This window comes from Macrobrachium nipponense, chromosome 34, assembly GCF_015104395.2.
Source record: "Macrobrachium nipponense isolate FS-2020 chromosome 34, ASM1510439v2, whole genome shotgun sequence".
NCBI lineage: Eukaryota > Metazoa > Arthropoda > Malacostraca > Decapoda > Palaemonidae > Macrobrachium > Macrobrachium nipponense.
The window spans coordinates 1,189,749-1,206,928 of NC_061095.1; the positions used below are offsets into that span (position 1 = coordinate 1,189,749).

At 40.3% G+C, this 17,180-nt stretch overlaps 1 protein-coding gene across 2 annotated transcripts in view; it reads right to left on the reverse strand.

The window, feature by feature from the left end:
• The window catches only part of LOC135207796 (protein regulator of cytokinesis 1-like), a 90,502-nt gene that overhangs the window by 37,946 nt on the left and 35,376 nt on the right, over positions 1-17,180 (reverse strand). For both annotated transcript variants that reach the window (XM_064239621.1, XM_064239622.1), the window contains exons 2-5: positions 12,438-12,588; positions 11,771-11,869; positions 11,474-11,617; positions 11,047-11,160 (exon numbers count right to left, since the gene is read on the reverse strand). In XM_064239621.1, the coding sequence (XP_064095691.1) occupies positions 11,047-11,160; positions 11,474-11,617; positions 11,771-11,869; positions 12,438-12,575 (495 nt within the window). In that variant the 5' untranslated portion in view covers positions 12,576-12,588. The remainder of the gene's footprint in view (positions 1-11,046; positions 11,161-11,473; positions 11,618-11,770; positions 11,870-12,437; positions 12,589-17,180) is intronic.

The window sequence follows — 17,180 nt, forward strand, 5'->3', positions numbered from 1 at the left end:
AAATCGCGTGATGAGCAGGTGCAGTGCGCTTACCGGAAGCGGGAATCCAATCTGGAGAAAAAACTTCTTTCTCCATAGAGAGTCCTAACCGATGTTTGGCGCCTTGAAATTGAAAGAGAGCCAGGCGAGCGAGGGCGCTCACGCGAGTGAGGGCGCTCCCGCGAGCGAGGGCGCTCACGCGAGCCCCCACCTTCATACGAAACCTCCCCATATGAAGGAGAACGATCCTCTGAAGAGCGGCGCCTAGATCTCTTGATCGGAAGAGAAACGCTTCCTTCTTCCTACGTATCTAACTGCTAGAGAGTCTGCTAGCGCCGTGATCTGAGCTTGAAGTCCCGCGAGTACTCTCGTAGGAGAATCTTCTAGTTCTTCCTCGGAAGCAGGCGCCGAGCGCGGAGCGCGAGAAGAAGAACGATCACAGGATTTCTTGTGTTTCTTCGCCTCCACCGACGATTCTTCCGGGAAAACCTCCGGACTAGAAGCCAAAGGACTGCAGGAGCCTTCCAAGCCCTCTTCAACGGGCGCGACGCATCCGGGGAGTTCCAACCTCTCTTCGGAGAGGGAGACGACGAAGAGGAGAAGCATTGGCGTAGGAGCTCCTTCTTGTAGCGATCCGAGGCAGCCTGGGAGCGTACTTCAGGATCTGCCGAGGGGACGCCTGACCGGTGGGGGCTCTCCCTAGCCCTCCTGCGGCTTTCGACTTTCCTACTCCACTGGAACTGGGAGTCTGGAAGAGGTCTAGGCCTAGAGGCACTAAGGAGCCGGTCAGACGCACCCTCCACAACACTGGGGACACTGCACTGATCACTAACACTCTCCTTACCTTCCAACTGACGAATCTTCTGATCCACAGAACGATTCTTGGCTTTCAGATGCTGCCGCCTCCGAAGCGAATCTCCGGCTTCGGTGCGGGGAGGCCTGGGCTGCAACTTGGGAAGAAGGTTCTAATTCTACGTTAGTACTATTAGGATCCACATCCAACTCACTCATTCTAGATCTGCTAGAACTTCTAGAGGAAGCCTTACGCACTCTACACGTTTCCAACTTCCTAACATAAGAAGAGAGAGCCTTATATTCTTCTTCATTCAATCCCTTACATTCACTACAAGGGTTAGCAAACGCACAATCATTCCCCCTGCATTTCATGCAAACCGTGTGGGGGTCTACCGAAGCTTTCGGCAACCTCACCTTACATCCTTCATTCACGCAAACCCTAAACAACACCGAAGTTTTAACTACCGATTCTAGATCAGACATCGTTAAAAAAAAATCAAACTCAAAATCAAACCGGTCCACAATCAGCGTATGCCAAGCCAAACAAAGCGAATACGTCACCAAAAGAAGTCCAAATTAACTCCAGGCAAGCGAGAATCGAAAAACTATCGAGAGGAACCGACAACAGTTGTTATCGTTCCCGCGACAGAGAAAAATCTGACAAGCTTACGGGAGTGGTTCGTACATCCGCCACCAGCGGCGGGTAAGGTAGACCACCTGACCTACCTGTCGCGTGTGCCGCGAGATTTGAAATTCTGTCGGGAACGTCGGAGACTATAGCTAAGTATATATCTGTCAGGGAAGTTCATGTACAAAAGTATAACTTTTTTGTTTTATGCTTATTTCTTAACTTACCAATATTTTCCCAGATCTCTTCACTTTTGTTTCTTATCTCTTCTGTTATTTTCTTTTCATAAATTATCTCTTGTTTTATTAACCCTCTTACGTCGAAGCGGTAAAAAAAAAAATTGTCTCCCGTATGCCGGAGGTGTTTCAGAGTGAGCGCGGAAGTGGAAAAAATATTTTTTTTCAAAATATCACAGCGCGCTTAGTTTTCAAGATTAAGAGTTCATTTTTGGCTCCTTTTTTTGTCATTGGCTGAAGTTTAGTATGCAACCATCAGAAATGAAAAAAATTATCATTATCATATATAAATAATGCGATATATGATAGCGCAAAAACGAAATTTCATATATAATTGTATTCAAATCGCGCTGTGCGCAAAACGGTTAAAAGTAACAAGTTACTTTTTTTCGTTGTAATGTACAATAAATTGCGATCATTTTGGTATATAACACATTGTAAAACGATAAAAGCAACAGAGAGAAAATATTATCACAAAATAATGCATGCATTCGTAACGCGCGGACGTAAACAAATATTTTTTTAAAAAATTCACCATAAATCTAAATAATGTCCTAGAGACTTCCAATTTCTTTCAAAATGAAGACAAATGATTGAATATTACTATACTGTAAGAGTATTAGCTTACAATTGCAGTTTTCGACCATATCTGACTAGTTAAAATTGACCGAATGTCAAATTTTTTTATATATATTTTTTATATACAATTATTTCAGAAATAAGAAAAGCTACAACCTTCAAATATTTTTCGTTTTATTCTACATGAAATTGCGCACATTTTCATATATAAAACTCTATGAAATGCCTAATATGAAACGGAGTAAATATTCCGAGAATGGTACGTACGCATTTCGGAGATTTGTGGCGGAGAATCCGCGCGCGGAGGGAAGGAAAGATTTTTTTTAAAATTCACCATAAATCTAAATATTTTGCTAGAGACTTCAAATTTGTTTCAAGATGAAGATAAATGACTGAATATTACTAGACTAAGAGTTTTAGCTTAAAATTGCATTTTTCGACCATTTCGGTAGAGTCAAAATTGACCGATCGTGGTTTTTTTCTATTTATCGTGATTTATATGCAAATATTTCAAAAATGAGAAAAGCTACAACCTTCAATTATTTTTTGTTGTATTCTACATGAAATTGCGCACATTTTCATATATAAAACTTTATGTAACGGCTCATTTAATATGGTGCAAACATTACCACAATCGCACGTATGATTTTTTCGGAAGAGTTATCGCGCGGACGTAAAGAAAATGTTATTTTTTTCATAAATTCACCATAAATCGAAAATGATATTGTTAAGATACAATAAAGTTTTGTACATACTTACCTGGCAGATATATACTTAGCTATAGACTCGGTCGTCCCGACAGAATTTCAAAACTCGCGGCACACGCGACAGGTAGGTCAGGTGATCCACCATTCCCGCCGCTGGGGTGGCGGGTCTGGAACCATTCCCGTTTTCTAAGCCATAATTTCTCTTCCACCTGTCTCCTGAGGGGAGGATGGGTGGGCCATTAATCGTATATATCTACCAGGTAAGTATGTACAAAACTTTATTGTATCTTAACAATATCATTTTTGTACATGAAAACTTACCCAGCACATATATACTTAGCTGATTGGCACCCTTGGTGGCGGGTAAGAGACAGCTAAAAACAAAATTATAATACTTATACTAATACATTAAAAAACAGGGAAAAAACAACATATGTTCTTGGATAAAATAATCCATGGTTCCTACCTGATTGGGCTGAAGACTTCATGACTACTGTCTATGAGTCTGCCTGCCTCAAGAGTTTCAGCGAGGTATGGACCTATGGCTGAATAACTCTTTGGATCGTGTCAATGGGGGCTAGCCCGCTTACGCGACAGAGCCTACTCTGGATCGCACAATGGGCTGACCCACTTACATGGTAGAGCCTTGACCTCCTTTGTCATATCAATGGAGACTCGCCCTCTTACAGAGTTAAGGTTACTATAAGTAATTACAAGGAGCACTGAAGCCAATCCTGATCACCTGACCATGTTAGTACTGTTATAATCTATGAATTGCAAGAGGGTTCCCTATTCCCTCTGACAATCAACCAATAAAAACAAAAACCAATAAAAGATAAATTAAACGTTAAAGTAAGTTACGATGGATTAGCCTCAGCCCCTTCTCCCAGCACTGAATTCGCCAAAACATACGCTCCCAGAGCAAAGCACTTTTCGTAAGAAATTTTTACTTCTCTTAGGTAATTAGAGGCAAACACAGAATTACATCTCCAAAACGTTAGACTCTATATGTGCTGCAGAGACCATGTTTTGTGAAATGCCATTGACGTAGCTATGGCTCTAACTTCATGCGCTCTTACTCTGAGAACCTTGAGGTGCTCTTCATCGCAAGTATGGTGAGCTTCCTTTATTACATCCTTTATGAAGAATGTAAGGGCATACTTTGAAATCGGATCTCTTACAGAGCACCAAAGACTTTCTTCTGTACCTCCTAGCAACGCTTTCTTCTTCAGGTAGAACTTGAGTGCCCTGACTGGACACAAAAAGTCCTCTCTAGTTCTCTTCCTGTTAGTGAAGAGAGTCCTCTTAATCTCAAAGCTTCTTGGCCAAGGTTTGAGGGATTTTCATTCTTTGCTAGAAAAAGTGGTTTAAAGGTGCAAATCGCTGAATCCTTCTTAAAACCCACTTTCCCTTCCAAAGCTTGCAACTCACTAATTCTCTTAGCTGTTGCTAACGCAAAGAGGGAATAAGGGACTTTCTTAGTTAAGGTCTCTAAATGAAGCTGTGTGAGACGGTACGAATTTTTCCGACATTAGGAAACTTGAGGACCACATCCAAGTTCCAGCTAGGTTTCTTGATTTATATGGTCTTTCCGTGGTTTTGAAAGACCTTATAAGGTCATGGAGATCTTTTTATAATTGGTCAGATCTAGTCCTCTATGTCGAAAGACTGAGGCCAGCATACTTCTGTAACCTTTCACTGTTGATACTGCCAGGTTACAGTCTTTTCTCAAATCTAGAAGAAAATCTGCGATTTCAGTTACAGAGGTACTGGAAGAGGATATTTTCTTCCTCTTACACCATCTTCTAAACAACTCCCACTTCGACTGATATACCCTAGAGGTGGAGACTCTTCTGGCTCTTGCAATAGCCTTCGCCACCCTTCACGCGAAAAGCCCCTTGCTCTGACAAGTCCTTCGACAGTCTGAAGGCGGTCAGAATTTAGAGCGGGTTAGGGGTTTTTTGTAAATTGTTTCGAAGTGGGGTTGTTTGAGAAGATCGTTCCTTAGTGGAAGCGATCTTGGAAAATCTACTAACCACTCCAGCACCTCTGTGAACCAATCGAGAGCTGGCCAGAAGGGAGTGATGAGGGTCATTCTTGTTCCTTCCGAGCAAGCGAACTTCCCCAATACTTCCCCTACTATCTTGAAAGGAGGGAAGGCGTATGTGTCCAAGCCTGTCCAATCTAGCAGAAAGCTGTCTACTGCTACTGCTTGTGGATCCGAGATTGGGGAGCAATAGTTCTCTAATCTGTGATTCCTGTTGGTCGCGAACAGGTCTATATTGGGCCTTCCCCACAGATGCCACAGTTGTTGGCAAATCTGAGGATTGAGAGTCCATTCCGTGGGTAGGACTTGGTCTTTTCTGCTCAACAGATCTGCCCGGACATTTCACTCTCCCTACACAAACCTTGTGAGAAGAGAGATCTTCCTTTCCTGAGCCCAAATCAGCAGATCCTTTGCTGATTCGTACAGGGAAAAGGAATGCGTCCCCCCTTTTTCTTTATATATGCGAGGGCTGTTGTGTTGTCCGAGTGGATTTGAATCCCCAGACCTGAGACCTGCTCCTCGAAATGAACTAGAGCTAGATGAATGGTTGTTAGTTCTTTCTTGTTTATGTGCCAGGACACTTGTTCTCCTTCCCAAGTGCCTGACACTTCTTCCGAACCTAGAGTCGCTCCCCACCCTGAATCTGAGGCGTCTGCAAATAACGCTAGGCGAGGGTTCTCTAAGTGAAGGGAGATTCCCTTGCTTAGTTTTTGTGGATCTAACCACCAGCGGATATTCTCCTTGATTCCTTTCGAGATCGGAAAGGTTTCTCCCAGATTGTTGGACTTCCAATCCCATCTCTCCTTCAGATAAAATTGAAGGGGTCTTAGGTGTAGTCTTCCTAAGGAAACGAACTGTTCCATCGAGGAGAGGGTCCCCAGTAAGCTCATCCATTCCCTCGCGGAACAATGTTCTTTCCTTAAGAAGACTGCCACCTTTTCTAAGCAGCGTTCTCTCCTTTCCTGCGAAGGATACGCTAGAAAATCCCGAAATCCATCTGAATCCCCAGATAGACAATACTTTGCTGGGGAGTCAGCATGGATTTCTCGCGATTGACTAAAAGTCCCAGGGACTTTGTCAAATTTAGAGTAAGTAAAAGGTCCTCCAGACATTTTTTCTCCGATTGGGCTCTTATTAGCCAATCGTCCAGATATAATGAGATCCTGATCCCTTCCAGATGTAGCCAATAAGCTACATTCTTCATGATGTCCGTGAAGACTTGAGGGGCAGTCGAAAGTCCGAAACACATCGCTCGGAACTGGAATACTTTCCCTTGGAACATGAATCTTAGATATTTCCTTGCTGCCGGATGAATTGGCACATGGAAATACGCATCTTGAAGATCCAGGGACACCATCCAGTCCCCTGGACGAAGAGCAGACAGAACAGAGGAAGACGTCTCCATCGAGAATTTCTTCTTCAAAACAAAGAAATTCAGGGCACCGACGTCTAGAACCGGTCTCCATCCCTCCGATGCTTTCGGTACCAGGAACAACCGATTGTAAAATCCTGGAGACTGGAGATCTTGAACCAGTTCTACCGCTTCTTTGGAAATCATCTGTTCCACTGCCTGCAAAATAGCAAGCTTTCGGACCGGATCAGAGTATCTTGCAGTCAACTCCCTTGGAGTTGTCGTCAAGGGAGGATTTTCCCTGAAGGGGATCAAGTATCCTTTTTTCAGGATCGAGAGGGACCAAGAATACGCTCCCTTCTGCGCCCAGACTTTTGCAAACTGTAGTCTGGCACCTACTTTTGTCTGGAGAACTCCCTGTTCATCTAGACTTCCCGAAGGACCTTCTGGATGGTCTACTCCTTCTTTCTGGTCTGCGACCTCTAAGAGGGGTCCTAGAAGAGGAGGCACCTCGAAAGGGCTGTACAAAAGAGGGTCTCTCTCTTTTCTCGATAGGCACGGCCGGCCTAAACTTCTTGGTTGAGTGAGTGAGGAGATCCTGAGTTGCCTTCTCCGTAAGAGATTTTGCAACCTCCTTAACAGTCTCCTGTGGGAACAGATGAGGGGACAAAGGTGCAAAAAGAAGAGATGCTCTTTGTAAGGGTGATACGGCTCTTGCTAGAAAAGAGCTAAAGACCGATCTCTTCTTTAAGACTCCTGTTCCGAAAAGTGAGTCATTTATTCTACGGAACCGTCCATAACCGCTCTGTCCAAGCAACGCCAGGACGCTTGAAAGTTCTTCCATGAGACAAAGTCAGTGTCCTGAGCTCTCTTAGCTAATGCTCCCAAAACCCAGTCCATGAAGTTGAACACTTCTAGGGTCTTAAAGAGGCCCTTTAGAAGGTGGTCTAGCTCACACATGCCCCATGTTTGCTTTAGCAGAAAGCAAAGACTTCCTCCTGGAAGAGTCCACTAGAGAGGCAAAATCCGCGTCTGCGGATGAAGGGAGGCCTAACCCCATTGGTTCCTTGGTCTCATACCACCTTCCCGGTTTACCTGTTAACTTGGAAGGAGGGCAGGAAAAAAACTGTTTTGCCCGCTTCCCTTCTTGAGGTTAACCACTCTGAAAAGGTCTTTAAGGCCTTTTTCATACAAAGAGCAGGGCGCATCTTGACGAAGGAAGACGACTTGTGAGCTTTTGTGCTCGACATTAATGATCCTGGTGAAGGAGGATCAGCAGGATGAAGGGAGTCTCCGAACTCCTTGAGAAGCAAAAGAGAGAGCCTCTTATAGTCAGAAACTGCTACATCTACGGGCTCCTCCTCTTCCGATACTTCCAACGGATCCACTGAAGGAGACCGTTTGGGAGTGATCGGGCTCTTCCCGGGAGAAGTACTCCTTTCCCGAGAAGGGGAGCGCTGAAAGCTCGAACTTCTATAAGAAGAATGAGGCTCCTGTCGGTCCGAAACATTCTTGCGCCTACTAGGCTCTTGTTGCCTCAGGGGGGGGTGGGACACTGAGGTTTGCCAGACTCGCGGCGCTTGATAGGCTCCTGACGCCCTGATTCAGGGCGCTTGAATGGATCCCTGCGCCCTGACTCCTGACGCCTAACAGGCTCCTGGCGTCCTGACTCTTGACGCCTAACATACTCCTGGCGTCCTGACTCCTGGCGCCCTGACTCCTGGCGTCCTGACTCCTGGCGTCCTGACTCCTGGCGTCCTGACTCCTGGCGTCCTGACTCCTGCCTTCTAGCAGACTCCTGACGTCCTGAATCCTGTGGCTTGAGAGGCTCTTGACGCCCTTCTTCGTCTCACTGCCTCTTTGCGCCTGACTGGCTCCTGGTCCTGTAGTCCCAAAGGATCCTGATACTAAATTGGTTTAGTTTCTCTTCAGTTCCTTGAACCTAAAACCGATCGAGACTTCTGCTCGATTCACGGCGTCTCACAGGAGAGAGGCTACGTTCTTCCTGTCTGCCAGGATTCAAAGCCTTGTCCACCAGAGGGCGCTTTGGAGAAGAAAGCCTATAGGGCGAAAGGAGTCTCCTGTCCGGAGAACAACTCCTGTCCGACGAGTCTCTCGACGAAGGCGATAATCGCCTTGGAGATTGTGGGGGTTCTCTCCTATACGAAGAGGGGCGCTTAGAGGAACTCTTAACAGGGAGCGAAACATCTTTCCTCCTTGTTGAATCCTTAGCGAAGGAGCCTACTAAAGAGGCCAACTGCTCTTGCAGATTAATCAGAAACTTCTTCGTAGGATCCTGAAGAGAGGGCTCCTCCTGTCTCGTCTTCTTAGGTACCGAGGGCCAATTCTCGGGAAAACGCTCTGGGCTGGAATCAGCCGCGTCTCCTTTTGGCGCCTTCCAGGCTCTCTTCAAAGGGCGCGATTGAGAGGCCGAACTCCATCCTCGTTTAGGAGAGGAAGAGTCTGAGGCCGAAAAACACTCCCTCAGGATGCCTTTTCTGCGGCTATCCAAGGCAGCCTGGGACTTTACAACAGGATCTGCCGAAGGGACGCCTGACCGTTGGGGACGTTCTGCATCCTCCCTGCGGCTTTTCGACATTCCTCCTCCCCTGGTCCTGGGAGTTTGGAAGAGGTCTAGGCCTAGGAGCAATGAGGAACCGGTCAGACGCCCCCTCCACTGCACTGGGGACACTGCGCAAATCACTATCACCACTCTTACCTTCATTTAGAGCTCGTAATTGAGCTTGCAGTTTCTTGATAGAAGCTTTAACATTTTCCCTCTCTGAAGAGAATCTTTGGATTCAGTACAGGGAGAAGCAGCTGAGGCTAAGGGAAAATCGTTAGTAGGAGAGTTAACAACTTCTTGTTCTAGAGAACAAGATCTACTAGATGACCTAGCTGAAGCTTTCCTTACTCTATCTCTCTCAAGCTTCCTAACATATGAAGATAACTCCTTCCATTCAAGCTCTGTTAGGTTTTTGCACTCAATACATGTGTTATTAAAAGAACATTCATTCTCTCTGCATTTAGCGCAAACACTATGAGGATCTACCGCCGATTTCGGTAGCCTAACCTTGCAACCTTCCCTACTACAAACTCTAAACATAGGTGAAGCCTTAGCGTCAGACATCGTGAAAGAGTAGCCAATACCAAAGTCGAAAAACAGTCCACAATAAGCGTATGCCAAGCCAGAGAAAAAACAGAATACGTCACCAAAAAACCAATCCAAATTCTCGGCAAAAGAGTTGAAATCCAAGATGGAGGAACGAACAATAGGTGTTGTCCGTTCAACCGACAGAGAAATTATGGCTTAGAAAACGGGAATGGTTCCAGACCCCGCCAGCCAGCGGCGGGAATGGTGGATCACCTGACCTACCTGTCGCGTGTGCCGCGAGTTTTGAAATTCTGTCGGGACGGCCGAGTCTATAGCTAAGTATATATCTGCTGGGTAAGTTTTCATGTACAAAATATTGTGCTAGAGACTTCCAATTTGTTGCAAAATGAATGTAAATGCTTGAATATTACTAGAATATAAGCGTTTTAGTTTACAATTGTGTTTTTCGACCATTTCGGTAGAGTCAAAGTTGACCGAAGGTTGAAATTTTGGCAATTATCATTATTTATATGAAAATATCTCAAAACTGATAAAAGCTACAACCATGGGTTGTTTTTAGTTGTATTGTGCATGAAATTGCGCACATTTCCATATATAAAACTTTATATAACGGCTAATTTTAAAATGGTGCAAACATTACCACAATCGCATGTATGATTTTTTTCGGAAGAGTTACCGCGCGGACGTAAGGAAAAAGTTTTTTCATAAATTCACCATAAATTGAAATATTGTGCTAGAGACTTCCAATTAGTTGCAAAATTAAGGTAAATGATTGAATATTACTAAAATATAAGAGTTTTAGCTTACAATTGCGTTTTTCGACCATTTCGGTAGTCAAAGTTGACCGAAGGTTGAAATTTTGGCAATTATCGTTATTTATATGAAAATATCTCAAAACTGATAAAAGCTACAATCATGAGTATTTTATTGTTGTATTCTACATAAAAATACGCACATTTTCTTTTATAATACTTCATGTAACGGCTAATTTACAATGGTACAAAAATTATGTCAAAGTGACAAAATAATTTCCGAGATGTGTCACAGATACTTTTTAGTGCGGCAAGAAAGAAATTCGCGCTTGCGCGCCTGCGTAACGATTGTAAACAAAACAACACCTTGATCCGTGAACTCCCAGCATCCCCCAAGGCGCGTGATTCAAAAGTTTTAGGCTGGTAGGCCTATAAGTATTTTTCCGCGAATTTTAAATAAAACTTTTGTAAGTAGACGTAAAATACGTCCAGTCGACACACGGGAGACAAAAAATGTCAACGTTAAATACGTCCAGTCGGCGTAAGAGGGTTAATAGCTGCACTTCTTTTTTCTTTTGCATATATCTCTTCTCTAGACTTTCCTTTACGGGTTAAAGAAAAATATTCTTAAACTGGAAATTGTTAAATACTTCATAACTGAATCTCTACTATTTTACCAGTGAAAGCTTTCAATAAAAACTTGATGTTTAACAGTCCATTTTTCTACCTATTGCCTTTATCAGTAAATATAATTCTACACTACAGAAAAATATTTTGAATTCTATGAAAACACTACTATCTTACATGCAACCTCAATTAGAATACTGTAGAATAAAAAGACTCGATACAAAACCAACCTTTTCTTGTTCCAATGTCCGTATTCTTCTTTCCAACTGTTCAATATCATCTAGTGCTGGAACTCTTGAACCAGGAGTTTCTAATGGTTCCTCTACCAGCCTTTTACATAGCTCCTACAAAAAAGTAAAAATTCTGTGACTAAAACATTTAACAGCATAATATACACAATACTATATGAACTATGAAAATTGACCCCCACAGTTGGTCTTAAATACATCGTGAAAAATAAGACAATCTTGTTGTGTTGGCTGCCTGCTAGGCTGTGACACCAGTTGAGAGGGTGGTAATAAAATGGCTAACAACATACTATGTGAACTCGAAAGAGATTGCTGGACTGGTACGGTAAATCAGAATACAACGTTAGTAAACAAACTTAGCCACAACACAACAGTCCCTTTTTATTTACTTTCAGACAGTATGCATTACCTCTTCAACAATTTGTAATTCCTTCAGACGGGCAGTTCGTTTCCTCACTTCTTTCATCAGTATCTCAACGTTCTTACGCAGAAAGTTCTCCAGCTCCAGTAAACTAAAGTTCTCAGCTGTTTCAGCAATTTTGGTATGCAGATCCTGTTCATTTTGGAGAAAAGATTTGGATGTTTTTCAATTAAATATACATAAAAAAAAACAGAGATGCCCATCATATTTCAGTAAAGCATATTGCACCTTATTTCAGAGAAGCATACTGCAACATAACGCAACTGCTCGCACACCAAAACTCACTTTATTCAGATTGTAAAACTGCTGCCCTAATCTTGCAATGTCTGACTCCATCTTCTTCTTAAACTGTTTTTCTTTTTCAACCATGCTTTGTAAAAGAACCTGTAATAAAAGAATTTTTTACAGAGCTCAGCTACTTATTCTCAAGCACCTGAAGCATTACATAGCTATGTAAAGCATCCCTGAAATTTAGCATACCATATTTATCGTAATTATTACTGACCAAAATAACCAATAGGGAAGCCCAATATAGGGTAAAATTAAGATGCAGTTTATTAATATGACTTTTTATTATATAACAATATCTTTGTGCAGGTCTCTCCTTTTAAATTTAACCGCTAAAAATGCTATGAATACACTATAAAAAAATAATTGAAACAAAATGTGATCAATAACACAGAAACACCAAATAAGTCAAAACCAGCATACAAACTAATCAATGTCATGTAAACATCCTCAACAAATCTGCATTAGCAGTGTTCAAATTATTATAACACTTAGTTAAGGTCAATCCACCATTTGGTAGGAACAAGAACAAAACATGTAAAAAAATCAAGTAAAATGTGAAGTACAGAGCTTCTCCCAGGGAAGAATATTCATGATGAGCATGAAATACATATCAAGGCAAACTAAAAAGAAACAATTAGTTAAAAAAAAAAAACCTTCTCACCTTTACTTCTGCATTAACATGGCTCACTCGAACCTCACGGCATTCTGCATCAAAGCCAATTTCATCCCATATTAACTGTAACTGTTGGGATGTTTTCCTGTATTCTGTTATGAGAGCCTCTTCATGTAAACTCTCCATTTTGAAGGATTACCTGGAAACAAACAATAAAATTAAATTTGAAGGTTTGTTCCGCACATGAACAATTTCAATAGGGGAAACAACCGACTGGACTAGCCGAGCCACCTTCTACCGTGTTTAAAGCCACCCTCCAAAAAAGTACTTTAACACGTCCTGACACCGGAGATGGTCATCAGTCATGAGTTGTTGGTGGTGAGAGCAGGAGCTCGAGACCTCTACTCTCCTTTCGAAGTAAGTATTTTCCCCAAAGTTAGAAATTAAGGCCATATTTTAAGATTAAACAGAGGGTAATGAAAAGTCTGGCCCTATGCAGTGCACACTACCTCCATGATGCTTTCAAAATTTTTACTTACAACTATGAATATTACAGAGATTGACGCCATCTCGATGGTTGCGGAGTTGCTTGTGTCAACAAACTTCCCATTTCCTGTGCTAAATCCACACACCACTTGTACCCATAGACGCTGGGGCACTTTCATCACAACAATCGTAAACACAGACTTCCAACCACTACTTATCCAAGGGAACTACGATTTTTGGTAGAAGAAGAAGTAGAAGCGTGCACTAGATAATTATTTAAATAAATAGTTAAACGGCAGTATAAGGACATGAATTGAATAAATATTTTTACATATTCATGATTATTAACCCTCTTACGCCGAAGGGGTATAATAAAAATCGTCACCCATATGCCAAGGGGGTCTCGGAGTGAGCGCCGAAGCGGAAAAAATATTTTTTTCAAAAAATCACGGCGCGCTTAGTTTTTAAGATTAAGAGTTCATTTTTGGCTTCTTTTTTTGTCATTGCCTGAAGTTTAGTATGCAACCATTAGAAATGAAAAAAATATCATTATCATATATAAATAATCTGATATATGATTGCGCGAAAACAAAATTTCATATACATATAATTGTATTCAAATTGCGCTGTGAGCAAAACAGTTAAAGCTAACGAGTTAATTTTTTGTTGTTGTATTGTACACTAAATTGAAATCATTTTGGTATATAACGCATTATAAAACGAATAAAAGCAACACAGAAAATATTATCACAAAATGATGCATGAATTTGTAACGTGCGGACATAAAAAATTTTCTTTTTTCAAAAATTCTCCATAAATCTAAATATTGTTCTAGAGACTTCTAATTTGTTTCAAAATGAAGATACAATTGCAGTTTTCGACCATTTCGGACGAGTTAAAGTTGACCGAATGTCGAAATTTTTTTATAACTTTTTTTTATATGCAAAAATTTTGAAAATGACAAGAGCTACAACCTTCAATTATTTTTTGTTTTATTCTACATGAAATTGCACACATTTTCATATATAAAACTATGAAACGCCTAATATGAAACTGAGCAAATATAACGAGAATGCGACGTATGCATTTCGGAGATTTGCGGCGGAGAATCCGCGCGCGGAGGGAAGGAGTTTTTTTTTTTTTTAATTCACCATAAATCTAAACATAGTGCTAGAGACTTTGAATTTGTTTCAAAATGAAAATAAATTACTGAATATTACTAGACTGTAAGAGTTTTAGCTTTCAATTGCGTTTGACTATTTCGGTAGAGTCAAAGTTGACCAAACGTGGTTTTTTTTTCTATTTATCGTGATTTATATGCAAATATTTCAAAAATGAGAAAAGCTACAACCTTCAATCATTTTTTGGTTGTATTCTACAGGAAATTGCGCACATTTTCATATATAAAACTTTATGAAACGGCTAATTTAAAATGGTGCAAACATTACGACAATCGCACAAAAAAATTTATGATTATTTTCGGAAGAGTTACCGTGCGGACGTAAGGAAAATGTTTTTTTTTTTCATAAATTCACCATAAATTGAAATATTGTGCTAGAGACTTCCAATTTGTTGCAAAATGAAGGTAAATGATTGAATATTACTAGAATAAAAGAGTTTTAGCTTACAATTGCGCTTTTCGGCCATTTCGGTAGAGTCAAAGTTGACCGAAGGTTGAAATTTTGGCACTTATTGTTATTTATATGAAAATATTTCAAAACTGATAAAAGCTACAACTATGGGTTGTTTTTAGTTGTATTGCGCATGAAATTGCGCACATTTCCATATATAAAACTTTATGTGACTGCAAATTTAAAATGGTGCAAACATTACGACAATCGCACGAAAAAATTTATCGGAAGAGTTATCGCACGGACATAAGGAGTTTTTTTTTCATAAATTCACCATAAATCGAAATATTGTGCTAGAGACTTCCAATTTGTTGCAAAACGAAGGTAAATGATTGAATGTTACAAGAATATAAGTGTTTTAGCTTACAATTGCGTTTTTCGGCCATTTCGGTGAGTCAAAGTTGACCGAAGGTTGAAATTTTGGCACTTATTGTTATTTATATGAAAATATTTCAAAACTGATAAAAGCTACAACCATGAGTTGTTTTTAATTGTATTGCACATGAAATTGCGCACATTTCCATATATAAAACTTTATGTGACTGCAAATTTAAAATGGTGCAAACATTACGACAATCGCACGAAAAAATTTATCGGAAGAGTTATCGCACGGACATAAGGAAAGTTTTTTTTCATAAATTCACCATAAATCGAAATATTGTGCTAGAGACGTCCAATTTGTTGCAAAATGAAGGCAAATGATTGAATATTACTAGAATATAAGTGTTTTAGCTTACAATTGCGTTTTTCGGCCATTTCGGTAGAGTCAAAGTTGACCGAAGGTTGAAATTTTGGCACTTATTGTTATTTATATGAAAATATTTCAAAACTGATAAAAGCTACAACCATGGGTTGTTTTTAGTTGTATTGCGCATGAAATTACGCACATTTCCATATATAAAACTTTATGTGACTGCAAATTTAAAATGGTGCAAACATTACGACAATCGCACGAAAAAATTTATAAGAGTTACCGCACGGACGTAAGGAAAGTTTTTTTCATAAATTCACCATAAATCGAAATATTGTGCTAGAGACGTCCAATTTGTTGCAAAATGAAGGTAAATAATTGAATATTACTAGAATATAAGTGTTTTAGCTTACAATTGCGTTTTTCGACCATTTCGATAGAGTCAAAGTTGACCGAAGGTTGAAATTTTGGCACTTATCGTTATTTATATGAAAATATTTCAAAACTGATAAAAGCTACAATCATGAGTATTTTTTTGTTGTATTCTACATAAGATTGCACACATTTTCATATATAATACTCCATGTAACGGCTAATTTAAAATGGTGCAAAACTTATGTCAACGTGACAAAATAATTTCTGAGATGTGTCACTGATACCTTTTAGTGCGATAAGAAAGAAATTCGCGCTTGCGCGCCTGTATAACGATTGTAAACAAAACAATGCCATGATCCGTGAGCTCACAGCATCCGCCAAAGTGCGTGATTCAAAAGTTTTCGGCTGGTAGGCCCATAAGTATTTTTCAGCAAATTTAAAAAAAAACTTTTTTCTGTCGACGTTTAATACGTCCAATCGGCACCCGGGAGACAATTTATCTCGACGTTTAATATGTCGAATCGGCGTAAGAGGGTTAATTTGAAAATATTCATTGTTCAAAAAGTAACTAAATTCCTGACTCAAATATCAACAGTTTTGTTTGTGAATGGTACCTACAGCGTTCTTCGCGCTCTATCAATTGTTTATCATGTGTTTACCTTCCAAACTGGGTATAAAACTTATACAAAACCGGGGAAATAAGTGAAATTAGCATATCTATTCATAGTATATATACATATTACAGCAATTTTATCATTATTACATTAATATGACAACTAGAATTCATGGAAACAGTTTGTAAATGAATTGGCGTATGTGTGAAGCTCCACTAGATTGGCAACGATGAGTCATTTTGCAGTTGTCTGCTCGTATGTACTTTTTCGGGGCTAATTTGGTTGCAAAAAAAGGATAATAGACATGAATTAAATAAACATTTTAAAGTAACAAAGTAAATTTAAACTACATAATGAGTAAAGTAAACAATTAAGGGAATAAAGCTTTGCACCTCATAAACCGAGTACTCGTGTGCTGCCCGTAACTATGTTTATGGAGTGAGCGCTTAAGAACCAGGAACCGCAACGTAGTTAAGGGGGCTGGCCGGAACCCCTATATATGGGGGTATAGGGCAAAAAATGCAAAGTCATGAAAAAATTCATGGAGCTTCATATGGCAATTGAGAAATGTATACGAAATTTTTCATCAAAATTCCTCTTACTTTCGTAGTTACAGGGTAATTAGTTAACGTAACTCAATGAGCCTAAAACATTGATCCATACAAGAAAATGCAATATTTCTTCTATTATCGTAAATTTTAATAATTATTGTCAAAGAAATTGGGAGAAATGGCATCTGTAGACATTCCCCGATTCGAGAAGGGAGACTTCACTTCAGTCAGCTACCAAGTCCAACCATCAGTGCGAGCACAAACTTTAAGTAGTCTACACGTTTGATTTCACCTCTGACATTCGCTTGCTTTTACGTATGTTTATGTATGTTTCGTCAAGAATTTCATCATGCCAATGAGGAAAAGACAAGGAAAACATCTCACTAACATACAGACGAAGAAAAATTGCTCAAGTATTATTACAGAATATCATAATATACACG